This window comes from Pelophylax lessonae (assembly GCF_965119305.1).
Source record: "Pelophylax lessonae genome assembly, chromosome: 3".
NCBI lineage: Eukaryota > Metazoa > Chordata > Amphibia > Anura > Ranidae > Pelophylax > Pelophylax lessonae.
Window position 1 is genome coordinate 550673310 of NC_138770.1, and position 20846 is coordinate 550694155.

At 42.2% G+C, this 20846-nt stretch overlaps 1 protein-coding gene across 1 annotated transcript in view; it reads right to left on the minus strand.

Moving 5' to 3' along the window:
- LOC309549446 (saccharopine dehydrogenase-like oxidoreductase) overlaps nucleotides 1-20846 on the minus strand; it is a 172176-nt gene that overhangs the window by 15756 nt on the left and 135574 nt on the right. The window contains exon 9 of the mRNA XM_082249745.1: nucleotides 4342-4398. Coding sequence (XP_082105871.1) covers nucleotides 4342-4398 — 57 coding nt within the window. The remainder of the gene's footprint in view (nucleotides 1-4341; nucleotides 4399-20846) is intronic.

A 20846-nucleotide genomic window follows, 5' to 3' on the forward strand; every position in this document is an offset into this window, starting at 1 on the left:
GCATGGGGATTTACAGAATATCTGTGCATCTTCGTGCAGCCCTTCCCTGGGTACACAGCCCTGCACGGGTGTACACTATAATACACCCAATGTGAACAATGACCTTACAGCTAGAGCTCTTCAATCAGATGGGAGCATAAGCTATGGTGATTGCAGAGCTAAAGGTCTATCATATGAAGAAAAGAAGATAGATCTGCGCTTAGGATAAGCTATCTATAAAATAGTGCGTAAAATTTCTATATATAAAACACTAATGGCTGCTGCCCACTCCAAAAGATGCACCCCCAATGGGGGAGCGTCAGGTGTAAATGTCAAAAAGGGAAGTGATTGGTGCTGCCAGGAAAGTAGGTTAATGGGAAATCTGGGTTAGGCTCCTATAGTTCAAGACCAAGTTCAACACATGCAAATGCACATAGAATGTATGTGGGAATGAGAACTATATAAGTAATAGGATATAAAAACACAATGGGTGTGTAATATGTGTGTAAAATTAACACTATGTGCTGATACCAAATCAATAAATAAATAAATGTGTTCAATACCTAAACTGCTTATTGAGACTCAACATAAATATGCAAATATATGTAAATGTAGGTATAAAAATATAAAAGCATATAAAGATAGTATTAATAAATTATGGTGATATAGAGAGTTAGTGTGCAAAGGTGCTAAAAAATAAATATAGTGCACTAATCAAACTAAATAAGGTGCATTCCGAATAGTCATAACCATCTATTCAATAAAGTGCAACTGCATACTCATAAGCAATGAAAATAAAAAGGTGGGTGAACTATGTGCATCCCACACTGGTGACAATATAAACACTAGTAAATAAATAAGTGCAGCCGTGCAAATAACTATATAAATTGTGAAAGTGAGAACCATATAAATTCAAAGGCTCAAAAAGCAGGTTCTGTGTATTTTAAAATTGTCCAAAAATAGTGCAATCAGAGCTGGTACAGAAATCATAAAGTTCTATAGTCCATATAAGGATGGAGTAAGGTGCTCTTTTTTTTTCTTTCTATGAAGCCGGGAGTGCAGTGAGTGGTCGGAAGATAGGGTGCTCTCCCTCTCCTGGGGTCCTGTGCTTACCGGATGTCCATACCCCTACAGGGGTAAATGGCGGGTCGATAACAGGGGTCGCTCCCATACACCGGCAATCTGGTTCCGTCCTATCCTTCCTATTACCACTCGTATCCACTCCTTGCTCCGGTACACATAGGGGTTAAAGCATCAGGGAGAGAGCTCCAGTACAATTCCCGGGTATATGAAAAAGGGGAAAAACAGAAGCCTCCGATAGTGCAGGATTGCCTTTAAAACTTTTATTTAGATTCCAAAAAAGACATGTACTCACATAAAATCAACATGCAGCGCATCCGTATGGCATAGGGTCCGCAACTACCTCGTTCGCGGTGCTCGCCTGGGATCAGCGTGCGTCCCAACCGCCGGATATGCGTTCCTAGCCTCGGGATCGTTCAGACGGAAGTGATGTGGTCACGTTCTCGACGCGTTTCGTCACACTGACGTCATCTGGAGCACCCTATCTTCCGACCACTCACTGCACTCCCGGCTTCATAGAAAAAAAAAAAAGAGCACCTTACTCCATCCTTATATGGACTATAGAACTTTATGATTTCTGTACCAGCTCTGATTGCACTATTTTTGGACAATTTTAAAATACACAGAACCTGCTTTTTGAGCCTTTGAATTTATATGGTTCTCACTTTCACAATTTATATAGTTATTTGCACGGCTGCACTTATTTATTTACTAGTGTTTATATTGTCACCAGTGTGGGATGCACATAGTTCACCCACTTATTTATTTTCATTGCTTAGGTCTATCATAGTAGGGGGTATGTAGAGAAGATACAGAGTAAGGCTAGGTTCATGCTAACCAATGCACTGAAAAGTGATCTGCAGTGGATTGTTTTTCAGAGTATGGCTAAGCAGCTGCAGTCAGTTGTTTAGGAAGCGATCCTGCTGCCTTCTCCATGCACTTTTATTTTCTGAATGCAGACCCATGATTTTAATAGCCAAGTTTGAAAGGTAAACAATAATAACAAAAATAACTGCGCTAAACACTAAAAATATTTTAAAAGCTGCAGCTAGAAGTGGGAAACACAAAAAAATGCAGATAATAATAAAGCTGCGCTACAGGTGATGTATGTTAGTGAAACATAAGTATTATGTGATATAAATGTAACATCAATATACAACATGCGGAATAGGGTCACAACCTTGAAAAAGGTGTTACAGACCCATATACATATTATGTGATATAATAGGTATGTGACAACGTGCAAAATTATGCTCACAACTTAAAAAATTGTTGTGTGCAAACAAATAAGGAGAAGGAAGAAAAAGTCCCAAACAAATTCTAAAACGGAGAGTAATTGGATGTGAAAAGGAAAGTTGAAGTCCTCCACCACAATTCAGTATAATCTTCCTCCACAGTGTCTCTGTGCCAAAGACAAGCTAATGCGCTTACCAAATGGGGAAAAGAATATAGCCTTTCAAGATATTCCCTGGAGGGTCCAGATATCAAGCAAGCTCAAATGGATATCACTCGAATCTCCAAACTGTGCCAAGCAAACACTAGGTACCGTGGCTTTCAAGGGCAGCTCAGACAGCAATCTCCCCAGCAGTATCACCCAGCAGCCTCCCGCCTATATTCTCTCCGTGTGTCCCTCATACACAACCTGTAAGGTTGAGCTGGCTTGATATCTGGACCCTCCATGGAATATCTTGAAAGGCTATATTCTTTACCCCATCTGGTAAGCGCATTAGCTTGTCTTTGGCACAGAGACACTGTGGAGGAAAATTATACTGAATTGTGGTGGAGGACTTCAACTTTCCTTTTCACATCCAATTACTCATCGTTTTAGAATTTGTTTGGGACTTTTTCTTCCTTCTCCTTATTTGTTTGCACACAACAATTTTTTAAGTTGTGAGCATAATTTTGCACGTTGTCACATACCTATTATATCACATAATATGTATATGGGTCTGTAACACCTTTTACAAGTTTAAAAAGTGGTGTGGCTGGTCAACTTGGCATGCTGTGGTAAATTTGCCCCACTTGTGATGCAAAGTGTCACAGCCCCAGCATGTGAACAGCCTCCTTCGGCTGTATTTTACACTTTAAGTGAGTGGCCAGGGGCAGTAAAACTCCCCCGGGCCACCTGTACACATAATTTTCTTTTTGGACTGTGGATGCTCTGTGAGTGAAAAAAACTATGAATTTGAACCATTTTTGTTTTGATGCACCTAGAATATAAAGTTAGTGGATTTAAACTCAAACTTCAATTGGGCTTTAACTTAGCCTAATCTCTCCTTGCTGCCATACAGAAAAAAAATGACCAGCAAATACTGACAATATACCTGGTATAGTCAGAACTTGCACAGTCCACACGGATTGAGCAACTGCACTGTGCAGGATAGGGGTAAGATTACATGTTCTCAGCACAAGGATTTTAAACTGTCAGCTATACCCAGGTTAGTTTTCATAGGGCCAAGGTTAGGTTTAGGTACCAGAGGTTGTCCATCACACAATATGGTATTTATTTGCTTTATGGTTCTAAAAATATTTGCAGTTTAGAGAAAAACAGATAGCACAGATGAGAAGCACCATATGTCTACCCTAAGATCTCTAAATCCTCTCTCACTTCCCTAAGCATTGTGGGGTTAACTTACTAAAACTGGGGAGTGCAAGATCTGATGCAGCTCTGCATAGAAACCAATATGCTTCTAGTTTTGTTTTGTCAAAACTTAATTGAACAAGCTGAAGGTAGAAGCTGATTGGTTACCATGCACAGCTGCATCAGATATTGCAAGCTCCAGTTTTAGTAAATCAACCCCTGTGCAACTATTCACATTTAGCCTGAGAAAGTGTAGGCATACTGCAGACAAAGGTTTTCCCAACCCGTCTGATCACCGATTCCACCATTAAGCCTCGTTGGTGCTAGATAGAGGTTAGATTTCTCCTGATCCAACTGAAATCTACTAGATTAAGACACTATCATCTTATGTGTATGGGTACATTTACAGTTTATTTGCTGTACTTGGCTTCACAGAAAAAAAAAAAACATCACAACAAGACAACACACACAGAAAGAGAGAGATTACATAGAGATATCTATCTCTCAAAAACATGTGCCATCACCACTACTATTGCTTGCTACCCTACTATCAGCAGGCCAAGAGCAATTGGTGCTAATAATGTAATGTAGCCATAAAAAAACATAAAACTGGTATAATCTTGGGTGACAAAATATTCCCTAAAAACAGACTTCATATAAAACAAACACATATACATACTTTTCAGTGAGCCTTTGGTTACCTGTTGTGGTGTTGGTCCCTCTTTGGAGAAATAACCAAAGGAAAAAAATTTGGGGTACTGTGAAGATAATGGAAAAAACAAAAAGTGAAATGTAGACCACTTTTTTTTTTATAGAATATATATATATATATATATATATATATATATATATATATATATATATATATATATATGTGTATATATATATATATATATATATATATATATATATATATATATATACACAGTATATATCTGTATTACATATCTGTATTACACACACATTATATATGTACAGTATCTCACAGAAGTAAGTACACCCTCACATTTTTGTAAATTTTTTATTATATCTTTTTATGTGACAATACTGAAGAAATGACACTTTGCTACAATGTAAAGTAGTGAGTGTACAGCTTGTATAAACAGTGTATATTTGCTGTCCCCTCAAAATAACAACACACGGCCATTAATGTCTAAAACGCTGGCAACAAAAGTGAGTACACCCCTAAGTGAAAATGTCCAAATTGGGCCCAATTAGCCATTTTCCCTCCCTGATGTCATGTGACTCGTTAATGTTACAAGGTCTCAGGTGTGAATGGGGAGCAGGTGTGTTAAATTTGGTTTGATCAATCTCACTCTCTCATACTGTTCACTAGAAGTTCAACATGGCACCTCATGGCAAAGAACTCTCTGAATATCTGAAAAAAAATAAAAATTGTTGCTCTACATAAAGATGGCCTAGGCTATAATAAGATTGCCAAGACATTGAAACTGAGCTGCAGCACGGTGGCCAAGACCATACAGGACAGGTTCCACTCAGAACAGGCCTAGCCATGGTTGACCAAAGAAGTTGAGTACACGTGCTCAGCCTCATAATCAGCGGTTGTCTTTGGGAAATAGACGTATGAGTGCTGCCCACTTGCTGCAGAGATTGAAGGGGTGGGGGGGGGGGGGTCAGCCTGTCAGTGCTCAAACCATACGCAGCACACTGCATCAAATTGGTCTGCATGGCTGTCGTCCCAGGAGGAAGCCTCTTCTAAAGATGATACACAAGAAAGCCCGCAAACAGTTTGCTGAAGACAAGCAGACTAAGGACATGGATTACTTCAACCATGTCCTGTGGTCTGATGAGACCAAGATAAACTTATTTGGTTCAGATGGTGTCAAGGGTGTGTGGCAGCAACCAGGCGAGAAGTACAAAGACAAGTGTGTCTTGCCTATAGTAAACTATGGTGGTGGGAGTGTCATAGTCTGGGGCTGCATGAGTGCTGCTGGCACTAGGGAGCTACAGTTCATTGAGGGAAACATGAATGCCAAAATCTACTTTGACATACTAAAGCAGAGAATGATCCCCTCCCTTCGGAGACTGGGCTGCAGGGCAGTATTCCAACATTATAACGATCCTAAACACAACTCCAAGATGACCACTGCCTTGCTAAAGAAGCTGAGGGTAAAGGTGATGGATTGGCCAAGCATGTCTCTAGACCTAAACTCTATTGAGCATCTACAACACTAAAGGACAGAAAAGAGTGGGGCTTCACGGGCCAGTGGGAGGAGAAGGATCACACCAATACCAATATATATATAAAAATTACATTTTATTAGATTTACAAATAAAAAACATGGGCAATCAAACGCATGTTAGCAAAGAAGAAATAATACATAGAAGAAAATTATATATAAAACCAACTAGTAAGAGTCAAAGGGGTAGAAATACATCCCAGTAAGAGAGAACCAAAGCCTGTATAGGATGATATGCGGGTCTCAGATGGAGCGCAGTCAATGTAGGTTGCCAGCAATACGACGCGTTTCGCTCAAGGCTTCCTCAGGGCCAGAGAGACCATGACAGACCGATATTTCCTTTTTGTGACTCAGGAGGTGGCAGATTATGGCAGAAGGCGAGACAAAAATAGCGATAAACTCAGTAATCATATATAACATCTGAAGCTCATATCTATTCTCATATTGTGTGTAGATATGTATCCATCTCCCTATTCCAAGCCGGGGCCCCGCTTGATATATTTAAGTGGGTGGTATCTCATCACAGCCAAGTAAGGGGGAAGCCACGGCTACAGCCAATTATCTAGAGGATCCAGTAATCCAGGTCTCTAGAGGCAGCACTTCATATATTCAATTTCTCCTTAATAACCAGTCAAACAGACCAAAGGGAATAGTTTTTGTAAAGAGGGCGATGTCAAATGATTACAGCCTATCTGCAATATATTAAACTGGCCCCAGGCAGGTACAACACACCATCACAGCATCCTATATTGGGAAGAAGGGGGGGGTACCAACATGTACCAGGCCACCAGTAGACCTTAGGTGTAGGCCTGCCTGGCCAGCGTGTCAGCGTGGGATACACCTAAGGTCTACTGGTGGCAACAATGCAAAATGTTATGTTTGGCGTAAAAGCAACACAGCTCATCACCCTGAACACACCATCCCCACTGTCAAACATGTTGGTGGCAGCATCATGGTTTGGGCCTGCTTTTCTTCAGCAGGGACAGGGAAGATGGTTAAAATTGATTAGAAGATGGATGGAGCCAAATACAGGACCATTCTAGAAGAAAACCTGATGGACTCTGCAAAAGGCCTGAGACTGGGACGGAGATTTGTCTTCCAATAAGACAATGATCCAAAACATAAAGCAAAATCTACAATGGAATGGTTCACAAATAAACATATCCAGGTATTAGAATGGTCAAGTCAAAGTCCAGACCTGAATCCAATCGAGAATCTGTGGAAAGAACTGAAAACTGCTGTTCACAAATGCTCTCCATCCAACCTCACTGAGCTCGAGCTGTTTTGCAAGGAGGAATGGGCAAAAATTTCCGTCTCTCGATGTGCAAAACTGATCGAGACATACCCCAAGCGACTTACAGCCGTAATCGCAGCAAAAGGTGGCGCTACAAAGTATTAACTTAAGGGGGGGCTGAATAATTTTGCACGCCCAATTTTTCAGTTTTTTATTTGTTAGAAAAGTTAGAAATATCCAATAAATTTCGTTCCACTTCAGGATTGTGTCCCACTTGTTGTTGATTCTTCACAAAAAATTAGTTTTTTTTTTTTTTTTTTCCAAAAAGCTTTATTGAACAAAATACACATTAGAAAAGTGTACAACAGTTGGATCATTCCGAATCAACATTCTCGGTGATCCAATAATAACTAAGGTATTAATATACCGCAATTACATAGTATCATAAACAAGATAAAAAGTTTCTATAAATGAAAAGGATCACTCTTGTATCTAGAAAGTGGCTTTATGTGAAAATCTTGTGAAAAAAAAAAAATATAACAAATAACAGGGGAGCATGCCAGCATGCTCTCCTGGGTGAGGGGGGGGGAGAATGGGTGGGATATGGGGGAGGGGAAGAGGGGGGGGGGTGTAGAGACAAGCAAGGGTCACATGCTGTTAAGACACGAAAAGATTTACCCCAAATGGATGTGAAAGGGGATACGCATCTATTGGAACTGAATAATTTTGTTTCTTAGAATCAGATCATACTTTGGGTGTAAACTACTGTATTTTTAAATGCTCGCCAAGGCTGCCAGATCTTAGCAAATTTGACAGGAGTGTCGTGTGCAATTGCGATAAGTTCTTCCATCTCAGATAATTTTTCAACTTGTGTGAACCATTCCCTGATAGTGGGAGTTGCAGCTGTTCCCCAATGTCTTGGAATACATAATCTTGCAGCATTTATTAGAAATGTTGTCAAGGATTTATATGATGGTGGATTGTATTGATGATGTAGGTGTAGGAGGAAAGTACTCGGTGAGAAGTCAATCGGAATGTTAGTTATTTGAATTAGTATCTTTTGCATGTTAGACCAGAAATCAGCAATAAGTGGACAGGACCACCATAAATGTAGTAGATCCCCTCCAGGTAGATGGCATTTCCAACAATTGTCATTCGTGATGAGTTTAGCTTTGTATAGGTGGTGAGGTGTGCGATACCAGCGTGCTATTAGTTTGTAGTTATTCTCTTGTGTAGTAACATTGATGGATCCTTTGTGAACTATATTAAATATCGTCTTCCATTGACCAGGCGTTAGGTTTATGTCCAATTCCGATTCCCATTTAGAGCAGAAGAGACCCTCTTCAGTCTCAACTCCTTCCCAGAGTAATGCATAAATTTTAGAGATCAAGTGTGATTCTGGTTTAGCGTCAAGACAGAGTTTCTCAAATGGAGTTAGTTCAGTCAGGTTTCCAACTTTCCTGAGAAAGGAGGAGGTGAAATGACGGACTTGGACATAATCCCAGAAAGAGATGTGTGCAGTTGGAGGAAGAGTTTTCAAAGTTTCATAGGAAAGTGTAGTACCCTTGTCAATAAAATGTGAGATTCTTAGGGATTTAGGTTGTATAGACTGGTAAAGGTGTTGGTCACTAAGCCCTGGTAAAAAGTCTGGGTTGTTTAGTATGGGTGACATTAGACCCGGGTAAGTGGATATTTTACTTGTAGTGCAAGCATACTGAAAACATTTGAGAGTAGCTCCAATTAGTGGGTGATTTGAAACATCTTGTGGAACGTCTTTCCGCTTGAGCCATGGTAATACAGCAATGGGAACATTGGAGAATGAGTTCTCCAATATAACCCAGTCTTTAGACTCAGTGTGTGTGTGCCATTCAACCACTCTTTGTAAATGACATGCTTGATAGTATTTGTACATATCTGGAAGACCGATTCCTCCTTTTAGTTTAGGTTTTGTGATTTGTTGAAATTTAATTCTGGGAGCTTTACGGGCCCAGATGAATTGCCTACAGAGAGTTCGAATCTTTCCAAATATCTGAATGGGGATGTGAACAGGAATTGTCTGGAATAGATAGAGTAGTCTGGGTAGCACATTCATTTTAAATATTGCTGTCCTTCCGAACCAGGAAAAATGTGCCTTGTGCCAGTCACGCAGGTCTTGTTCAATTTTTTTAAGGAGTGGAGTGAAATTTAGATCTACTATGTGTTTAAGCTTAGAAGGAAGCAGTATACCTAAGTATGTGATAGAGTCTGATGTCCATTGAAAGGGGAAATTCGCTTTACATAGATTAATCTGGCTTGTGGGCAAAGAGACGTTCAGAGCTTGTGATTTAGAAAAGTTAATTTTCAGATTTGAGATCTGATTATATAGATTAAGTGTTTTGAGGAGTTGTGGTAAAGTTGTGTGAGGATTTCTCAGAAACAAGAGCACGTCGTCTGCAAAAGCAGCAATTTTGTAAGTGTATTTACCAATTTCAATTCCCTGAATATTGACATCGGAACGGATAGACCGGAGAAGAGGCTCCAGAGTCAATATAAAGAGAACTGGGGACAATGGACATCCCTGACGAGTTCCATTCGTGATCTGGAAGGTCTTTGACAGCAGGCCATTAACTCTCACTTTGGCTGATGGATTTAGATAGAGAGCCATTATGAAATTAATCATATTATTCCCTAGGCCTAGTGCAGATAATACCATTTCAAGGTAGTTCCAGTCTAACCTGTCAAAGGCCTTCTCAGCGTCAAGGGAGAGAAAGAATCCAGGTATTTTGTTTTTGGTTAGATAATGATGAATGTTAATCGCCTTAAGTGTATTATCCCTGGCTTCTCTTCCAGGAACAAATCCCACTTGGTCTGTAGATAATTTGTCGGAGATAAATGGGAGTAGTCTATTGGCAATGATTTTTGCAAAGATTTTTACATCTACGTTAAGAAGCGAGATTGGACGGTAATTTTGTGGAAGGGATGGATCTTTTCCTGGCTTCGGAATGACAGAGATATGTGCTTCGAGAAGGGATGGGCTTGCTTGCGTTGCACTTGGGAGGAAATTGAAGGCTTTTAAAAAGGGTTTAGCTAATATATGTGAGAACGTTTTATAGTATACAAGTGCGAAGCCATCAGGGCCCAGGCTCTTGCCTAGTTTCATATGTTTTATTGCCTTTTTAAATTCCTCGCTGGTAAGGGGGCCGTCAATTGCTGTGGCTTGGAGCTGGGTTAGAGGAGGGGGGCTATGCTCTTGGAGGAATTGGGAAATTGTTCGACTTTTGTTTTTTTCCATATAGGGAGATTTTGGTGGTGCATTCAGATTATAAAGTTTAGAGTAGTAATCTGCAAATTAATTTGCAATGTCTTCATTTGTTGATAATTTGTCACCCTTCGAGGCTGTTAGAGAGTTAACAGTGGTAGAAGCCTTTTTTTTCGCTAGAGTCCTGGCCAAATATTTACTATTTTTGTTTCCAAATTCATAGAAAAGTTTTTGAGAGAGGGTAAACCGCTTTTTGAATTTTTTATTCATTAACTCCCTTAGTTTTAATCTCGTCTTTTCCAATTCTAGGAGGACGTTCTGTGCTTTGGAGCGTTTATGAGTGATTTCAAGGGATTTAATTTTGTTTAGTAGTGTTGTTGTTTCCTTTTGTAATCCTCTCTTTTTAATTGCTGCCATTTTGAGTAAGACTCCTCTCGTGGAGCATTTGTGAGCTTCCCATTGCGCAATGGGCGAAGAATCTGGGGTATCATTAATTCTGAAGAATTCAGTGATGTGGGAAGACAGTTCTGTATTATTTGCAGTCTCTGCCAAGATCGTTGGGTCTATGCGCCATGTTTTCGAAAATGGTATAGATATAGGGAGATTTAAAGTGAGGGTAATTGGGTGGTGATCCGATAGGAACATGAGTTGGATATACAAGGGATGTCTTTTTGCGAGATAGAAAAAAAATCTATTCTAGAATAACGATTGTGAGGGGGTGAAAAAAAAGTGTAGTCTTTCATTGTGGGGTGAGTAAGTCTCCATGTATCATGGAGTGTGAGATCTTGCAAATGTATCTTAATTCTCCTTAGTGCTGAGTATGTGATGGAAGATGTTCCGGTTGATGTGTCTTCTAAAGGATTTAGTGGCACGTTAAAGTCGCCTCCAAGAATTACAATACCTTCCTGGAAGGATGCTAGGGTGGCAGATATATCTCCGAAAAATGAAACTTGCCCTTTATTGGGGCAGTATATATTCGTTATTGTAATGGGTTTGTTCCATATACGACCTTTGATTAAAATATATCTGCCCTCCGGATCCAGGATAGAATCAGAAATTGTCAGTGGCAGATTTTTAGAAATTAGAATGGATACTCCTTTGGTCTTAGCTAGAGGGTTGGTTGAATGGAGCATGGTGGGATAATCTTTAGAAGTGAATTTAGGAATTGAGTCTGATCTAAAATGAGTTTCCTGAAGGAGTACAATATCCGATTTCAATTTTTTGATGTATTGTGTAAGTTGGGATCTTTTTTCTGGCAAATTCAGGCCTTTTACGTTAAGAGACAGTAATTTTATCGAAGCTTTCTTGTGGCTGGGGTCGTTTGAGAACTGAGAGCTTACCGTAACATTCTGTAGTGAGTTCATTGTGTTGAATGGGAGGGGGGAGGGGGTATACACTAAAATAATAAAAAGATCACCCTGCTTGTCTCTATAATTGGTAAGGGTAGGAGATTGGTGTCAGGTGATAGGCACTATGTTCGTTTCAGGGGGTCGTGGGGTAGGGAGGCTGTGAGAATTGAGGTAAAGTTATGAAGGGGAAAAAGTCCAACTGTGCTACTAGTCCTGCTAGGCACTCTACTTGTTGGTGTATGTAGCCTGGAGAGAGATTATATCTCCCACCAAACTATGTTATGACGAAGCCGAAAACTGGGTGGTACAAAAGTAGTGTTGTTAACAAACTATCTAGGGTGGGTGTGCGTTACACACACAGCACCTCCATAAGTGAGAAACATTATTAGCATATGAACTGGTCTCACGGTGGGTATAGAGTAATTCGTTATATATGATATCCGTGTAAAACAATAGAAAATATGAATATTTACGCTCTTGGTGATAATATGGGAGAACATAAAAACACAAACAAACTAGTGATTGAGAATCGAGTCAGTGCAGATTCAAACTTGTCTACACATCTCCGAATCCCAGATTGTGGATCCAGGATTCTGGAAGTGTGCAAACTGACTGCACTATTTCAGATCTTTGAAGAGATCAGTATCAAGAATGTAGTAAAAGACCATACCTTGAAAGAGCCATGCTTTCTGTAGACAGCTTAATTTTTTTTGAGTTTGGTTGGCGCCATCTAGTGTCTTTATGAAAGAAAGTCAGGGACATTGCTAACTGCATGTCAAGGATACAAAACATATCAGTTAATACCTATAACAACAGTGTTTAAACAAACCTTATCAGAGGAAGCCTGCCATTTCTGTTGAAACACTTTCTGACAAGCTTGATATAATAAATTTTTACACAACATTTTCTAACTGTAGTTTCCTTATCATGTCAATAAGTGGCATTGGATCACCTAAGTAGATGTTTCCATACCGTATGACTCAAAGTAAGTACCACATACATGTATATATACCCACATATACATATACGTGCGTACGTATATGTACTCTTATACATCTACAAACATCGGAATACTTGACTTAAATGTTTTTCTTCTTTTTTTTTTTTTTTTTTTCTGAAGTATCTGATGCGATAATACGAGAAATGAGAAAGGAGTCATTGCTCGTATGCCGCGCATAGCGTTAGCAATATCCGATAAAGATTCATGGCACTTTTGTGGACTGATATGTGTAAAGCTTATCTAATACCGTATATCAGATTTGAAGGATTGTATACCTATAAAGTGCAATTAGAAAAGGGGAATAATAGGAGAGAGATACATTTTTTGAGGAGAGAGAGAAAAGAAAAGAGGTTCAGAGATTTTACTTCACAATAACCTTTCGGAAGCGAACATCAGTCTTTCCTGGGTTTACTGTGGACAGGAGACGATGGGATGCTGTTTCTTCTTTGGTTGCGATGATGGGAACGTGGTGGTGAGTTTGATAGAGAGAGTCTTCTTCTTCTTGATGAGTTAGGCGACTTGTCATCTGTAATCTCCATGCGTTCTTCACTTCTTGCTCGTTGTTGATCTGGGAAGAAGTTCCAATTAGGAATAGGCATTCGAGGAATATTCAGGGCTTCGCAGAATGGGATAATATCTTCTGGGAACCTTATTTGGGCTGAGCGACCCCTGGGACCTGCCGAGAGGCAAAACGGAAACTTCCATTTATAAGGAATGTCTCTTTCTCTCAGAATGTCCAGAAGGGGACGCAGCGATTTCCTTTTTTGTAATGTTATCTGGGACAGGTCTTGAAATAGTTTAATCTCAGTACCTTGGAATAATATTCTACCTCTCAGCCTAGCTTTGTTGAGAATTTATTCCTTGAGTTGGAAATTGACTAGACATCCTATAACATCTCTCGGTGGGTCCGTGTCTCTGCCTTTGGGCCTGAGTGCCCGATGTAGCCTTTCCATTTCAATGATGTTGTCCAGTGGTCTCTCTAGGAGATCATTGAAAATTGCTAGGACTGTTTGGTTAAGATTTGGGGGTTCAATTGACTCTGGGAGCCCTCTTACTCTGATATTATGTCTTCTCCCTCTATTCTCCAAGTCTTCAATGTGTCTGTTCATATCCCTGATTTGGGCTGCTTGCGAGGTAAGGGCTCTCTGTGCATCTGTGATTTCAGATTCGTGTCTGTCTGATGTGTCTTCTACATCCTCTAATCTTGTGTTTATATTTTGCATATCTCTGCGTAAGTCCATGATTGCTGCGTTGAATGAAGCTTTTATATCGGCAGCTACTGCTTTCAGCTCATCAAGGGAAGCAGGTGCAGAAGTTTTAATGGGGAACTCTGAGATATTTTTTTCCGCTCCCCTAGGAGGGCTTCTGCTGGCAGCCCTGCTGGCATTTGATGACTGTGGCTTTGTAGTTGATGAGTCTTTTGGACGTACTGCAAACATGTCTGGAATGTGTTTCTCTGCGTCTGAGTCTCTAGGGGACCGTGAGCGTGTCGCAGAGTTATTGCGATCCGGTCTTCCCATATTTAATGAAGTTACAAGTGATATCCGTGAGAGGGCACGGGAGGCGCTGTGTGATTAGGCACTGAGGTTAAGTGGTCATTCTCAGTAGAATTTGAAGTATTTAAGAAAAGTCAGGATCAGGAAGGTATATTGTTAAAGTGGGCTGATGGGAGAGGGGTCCACTGTATATAATAAAGTTTAGCCAGTCCACTGAGATATATGGATCATCTGTTCAGGGGAAAGACCTGGATGGTTTGTTATTTAGGCCTCAACTCTGTCTGTTTCCCTGCAGCGATCCTCTCTGATCAAAAAAGAGGGTGATGAATCCAGGGGGGGTCAGGACAGCCGTGGATACACTAATTTTCTCCTTGGGTGTTCCTTGGAGCTGAAAGGTTGCAGATAGAAGAGAGCAATGGACTCTGCATCTCTTATGTAGATCCTGCTTAGTCCTCTTTTTTTTTTGTTTTTTAAAATGTCACTTCGCCCTGCAAAATATAGGCATCCGCCGATGCCTAACCTCCTTTAGTGTCTCTGGGGCGAATGATGAGGTTCCGGCTGTTATCCTGTATTTAGATTATGCCGGATCGCTTCTAGGCCGCAATGGCGCCGGGGCCTGTGGTAGGCCGCGATCCCGTCGCTCCGGTCCGCGGAGCTCCGGGGTTAAACTGGGTGTATCAGCCGATACTTCAACCTCCGTTGAGATGGGGGAGAGGATTTTAGGGGTGGTCTGACAGTTCTGGGCAGCTGGATGGGGATGTATTAGCTCGCGGTATGCGGGGCTCTGTATCCCTTATCAGGGCTTGTTTTCCTGCGAATCACACTAATTAGAAGGGACCCGGATGGCTGGATGGTGGGTCTATCTGCCTCTGGTGGTGTGCGGGATGTGATGTGTGATGCGGCCTTACCGTATCCCGGATCGCGGCCGGGCGCCGGTTTCAGGCAAGTCCGCGGCTTTATGGCCTGACTAGGCCCCGAGTGTTATTTCTCTCCCGCTGGCTCGATTCTCAAAATGTTGGGCTTAGCGGGTCCCCAGAGGTCCGTGCAGGCTGATGCCGGTGTGGATGGGTCTCTGAGATGCCTTATTTGGGTGGATTGAAAGGGATTAAAGGCTGAGTAGCGGAGCTCCTTTCTCAGCCGTCCGTACCGTTCCGCTTCCGGCCCCGCCTCCTAGTTTTATATCTTTATGTTTGAAGCCTGAAATGTGGCAAAAGATCGAAAAGTTTAAGGGGGCCGAATACTTTCGCAATGCAGTATATATATATATATATATATATATATATTGTAGCAGGGTGCTGGTAAAACAGCTCCAAATGGCTGGGGAAGTGGTTGATGGGATATATGTTCCTCCACGGTTTCTTAGATTTTTCAATCTAAGGTAAAATCAGCAAAGACATTATGGTAAAGAGGGCTAGTCTTTACCCTTTATTAGTAAGGTCTGTTCCGGGACTGGTTTCGTGGACCACAGTTTGTTGGTCTCTGGCTAGGCCTTGATTAAGGCAGCTGGACCTGGATCTCAGGGATGTCTCCATTACAGGAAGCAAATGGGAGCATGGCTGCTTGTCTCTGAAACCTGGGATATTATCGTTTGTTCCAGAAAGGACACTTACCTGAACAAGGACTTTAAAAGGACTACAAACACAGTAAGGCTCAGTTGAGCGGAAGTTTATTTAGTTTGTTTGGCCAGGAGCCAGTTTCTTTTGTTATGAACTTTTGAGAGTGCATTAAACCTTTCATTTTCTAAAGAAACTGTGAGCGTGTCCCTGCCTTGAGTCTGATCCCCTACAATATACATACATATATACACACACACTATACAGTATCTCACAAGAGTACACCCCTCACATTTTTGTAAATATTTTATTATATCTTTTCATGTGACAACACTGAAGAAATGATTCTTTGCTACAATGTAAAGTAGTGAGTGTACAGCTTGTATAACAGTGTAAATTTGCTGTCCCCTCAAAATAACGCAACACAGCCATTGATATCTAAACCGCTGGCAACAAAAAGGGAGTACACCCCTAAGTGATAATGTCCAAATTGGGCCCAAAGTGTCAATATTTTGAGTGGCCATCATTTTCCAGCACTGCCTTAACCCTCTTGGGCATGGAGTTCACCAGAGCTTCACAGGTTGCCACTGGAGTCCTCTTCCACTCCTCCATGACGACATCACGAAGCTGGTGGATGTTCGAGACCTTGCGCTCCTCCACCTTTCATTTGAGGATGCCCCACTAAGGTCTGTATACATGGTTGGCCAGTCCATCAGCTTTACCCTCAGCTTCTTTAGCAAGGCAGTGGTCATCTTGCAGGTGTGTTTGGGGTAGTTCAGGCCAGGCTGGCATCCGTGGTGACCACTGTCCAATACAAGGGAAGGAAGGATTTTCCCAGCTGAAGTGCCGGAGAGTGAAGCCACCATATCAGGGACTCCTTCGTGCCCCGACTCAGCCAGATCTAATTGTTTAGAGACTGTGGAGTCTTGTCCCATTTGGTCAGAATCACCTTTTGCAGGGACCTCGTACAGAACTGTGCAAACGGAACCGCCTCAAAGGTGAACACCGTCAGGCCCAGCACCTGTAAGCAAGTCCGGAGGGATGACCATTTGTTGGATAGCAGGAGGCAAATTGCCGCCTGCAATTTCTGGAGTTTGTCAAGAGGAAGGAGCACTCTGGCTACAGCCGGGGGCCAGAGTAAGACCTAAACAGTTCAGCTTTGTGGACTCGAACTGGGCATACTTCTGAAAATTCAAAATCTAGTTGAACTCCTGCAGAGTTCGCATTGTGATCTCCAGGTTCTCCACCAGAGCAGATGGAGACCCTGCTCGCAGAAGGAGATCGTCCAAGTAGCCCAGTGCCACGATCCACCATTGGCGTAGCAAAGCTAGCTCCGGAGCCAACACTTTTGTGAAGACCCGAGGAGTGGAGGTGAGACCAAAGGGTAAAGCCACAAACTGTTAATGCTCCTCGCCCACAGCAAAGTGGAGCAAACGCTGGTGACTGGCACATACAGGAATGTGAAGGTAAGCATCCCTGATGTCTATTGAAGAAAGAAAACTTACCGTTAGTTCACCGGTAATGTTCTTTTCTTCCGAGCCTTCCAGGACAGTCCAACAGTGAGAGATGAGAGGCTCCTCCCTACCAGAAACACAATCAATTAAGATTAGTTAAAAGGCCCCACCTTTCCCTCTAGCCCTCAGTTGTAATAGAGTATTTTCAACCAATTTCGAGGGAAGTGTTGTAATAAATTTTATAGGTATTTATCACCTACATTTATCCATATTATCATTCACCCTTTTAACAAGGGCGGGTAGGCGGACCGTCCTGCAAGGCTCGGAAGAAAAGACCGTTACTGGTGAACTAACGGTAAGTTTTCTCTCCTCACCTTCCAGGACGGCCCAACAGTGAGAGGATAATAGAGACCCTTTTTGCCTACCTTAGGGTGGGACCACTGCCTGCAAGACTTTTCGGCCAAAGGCTAGGTCTTGTTGAGACAGTATTTCAATACGGCAATGCTTCAGGAAGGTGCCATGACTAGACCAGGTGGCAGCAGTGCGGATTTGTTCCCATGAAGCTCCGGCCTTCTCAGCCCAGGATGTGGCAATGGCTCTTGTTGAGTGCGCTTTTACCTTAGTTGGAGCAGGAAGTCCTAATGTCTCATAAGAGGTGGTAATTGCTTGTCTAATCCACCTAGCCAATGAAGGCTTAGAAGCATGCAATCCCTTCCTAGGCCCAGAATGAAGGACTAGGAGGTGGTTTGATCTCCTGAAGGTTTTTGTTCTCTCTAAATAAGTGAGAAGAGCTCTTCTCACATCAATACAGTGGAATTCCCATTCTTTATTTTTTGGTTTGTCACAAAAAGAAGGTAGATTTATCTCCTGAGTTCTATGGAACGAGGATGCTACCTTGGGTAAATACAGAGGATCTGGCCTTAGAACAATCCTATCTGGGAAGACCACCATGAAGGGTTCTTTAATAGAAAGAGCTTTTAGATCACAGATTCTTCTTGCTGTAGTGATGGCTAACAGGAAAGCTACTTTTAAAGACAAAAATTTAAATGAGATTTCCTTTATAGGTTCAAAGGGATCCTTAGATAACGCCTCTAAGACTCTGTTCAGGTCCCAAGGAGGGAACCTGTCTTTAGTAATAGAGGTAATCCTATTCCTAGCCAACAAAAATCTTTTTACTAACGGCTCTTTTGCCAGACTGGTGTCCAAAAATACCGAAAGAGCCGCTATCTGTACCCTAAGGGTGTTAACCGTCACACCCTTATCTACTCCATCTTGTAAAAATTCCAGAATAATGGGAGTAGAGGTAGAAGCAAAACCCTTTTGCCTCTGCCAGGCACAGAATTTTTTCCATATTTTTAAATACATTTTTCTAGTGACTGGTTTTCTGCTCATTAAGAGGGTATCTACCACTCTATCTGAGCATCCCTTCTCTTTAAGCAATTGGCGTTCAGTAACCAGGCTGTCAATTGGAAGAAGCCTGGATCCTGACACTGTACTGGTCCCTGAGACAGAAGGCCTGGGGAAACTGGAAGATGCCAAGGACAAGCCACAGACATGGCTTTTAGGAATGGGAACCATGGTCTTTTGGGCCACCATGGAGCAATCAGGATTAGTTTTAGACCCTGAGACCTGCTCAACTTCTGGAGGACTCTGGGAATTAGCATCAGAGGGGGAAAGGCATAGGCCAGATTGAACTGCAATGGCTGGGCTAGAGCATCCAGTCCAGCCATTTCTTGTGCCCTGGTTATGGAGAAGAAGTTTAGAAGTTTGTCACCTTTTTGTTGTGGGCTGAGGCAAATAGGTCTATCTCTGGTTGCCCAAACCTCTCTACTACTGACTGGAAAACTTTGGGATTCAGTTCCCACTCCCCCTCTTTTATGCAGTGGCGGCTGAGGAAATCTGCCTGCAGGTTGTCCTTCGCCTTGATGTGGACCGCTACAAGGGAAATTACCCTCCCTTCGGTCCACCCCAAGATGTCTTGGGTCAGGGTAAGGAGTGATCTTGATCTGGTTCCTCCTTGTCGATTCAAGTAGGCCACAGTCGTGGTGTTGTCTGATAATATCAACACTTCTCTGTTCGATATGAATTTCCTGAATGCTTTTAAAGCTTTCCTAACTGCCTTCAGTTCTCTGAAGTTGTACGAGGCCTGAGCTGTTTCTTTGCTCCAAATACCCTGGGCCTGCGCCCCTTCTAGGTGGGCTCCCCAACCTCTGGTACTGGCATCTGTGGTAACCCTTACTGGAACCCATTGACCCCAAGGTCTGCCCTCTGCTAGGTTGTCCTGATTGGTCCACCACTCTAGAGAGTTCTGGACCTGTGGAGTGAAGGTGACCATTTCGTCTAGGGATTCTATTCTTTTGTCCCAGGAGGACAGATGGAAGAACAATAGTTCTTTTGCGTGGAGTTGAGCCCACACAATGGCTGGGATGCTGGCTGACATGAGGCCTAAGACCGTTAGAATTTTTCTCCTGGTACAGGATTGAGCATTCTTTAGGTCTAAGACTGTTGAAACTATTTGCTCCCTCTTGTCGGCACCAGGGAGGATTTTTCCCTATTTATAAGCCAACCTAGCTTTTGTAGGTAGGTTACTACTTGCTGGGTGTCTATTTTTATTTGCGCCTCTGATCTTGCAAAGATCAGCAAGTCGTCCAGGTAAGGGATCAGGGCTATCCCCTGGTTGTGCAAATGAGCAACCGGCTCTGCTAGGATCTTGGTAAGGATTCTTGGACTGGATGATAGGCCAAATGGTAGTGCTCTGAATTGCCTGCCTTTGTCACTATTGCAAACCTCAGAAATGGCTGATGGTCCTGGTGAATAGGAACATGCAGGTATGCATCCTTGAGGTCCAAAGTGGTCATGAACACATCTTTCAATAAATTTTTTCTTACTGAGTAGATGCTTTCCATAGTGAATTTTTTGTAGAGAAGGAACTTGTTGAGATTTCTCAGGTTTATTATCAGGCGATGTTTCCCTGTGTAATGTTCCGGTACCTTTGGTACCCTAAATTACTCTTTTCACAAGTGTATGCGCCCCACCATTCTCTTTTGGAAAGGTGCGCATACACCTTTAAGACTGAAGCTGTCATCACTCAGCGCCGGACTAGATGGCTATTTAAATCGCCGGTTCTCACTCACATGTGTTCGTTCAAACACCCTTACCTGGATGCTAACTTGGCTTGAAGCTTTCGTGCTTGCAAGCATACCTCGCTGACGGAACCTCGCTGCGCTGATCCCTGCATCCCGCTTCCGGATCATCCGCTCCTCCTGAACCAACCTCCGGCTGTATTGCTATTAGTGCTAAGTACCCCGCAGGGGAACCCTCTATAAACTTATACTAAGCTTACACTATCTAGCTCTGCATAGTAAAGACTATTTATCACATCTGCATATCTAGATTGCTAGCTCTTAAGACTACTGCTACTTATTCCTGCACTGGGTTGATCTCTCTTGTATGTCCACCTGCTACTCTGTCATCTGCTACCATACATGATTGCTAAACCTACCTGCATCAATCTGCTACTGTCTTACCTTCAAGTGTCTGTCACCTACCACCTCCACTCAACCTGTCTCTTAAATCTCCATCACTGTGTTACTACATACATAAAGTCACTCTAGGAACCAGCTTGTTGAGTGTGTGTATTTACTAGCTGAATTAAGACCTTCCACACATGATGAGTCATTG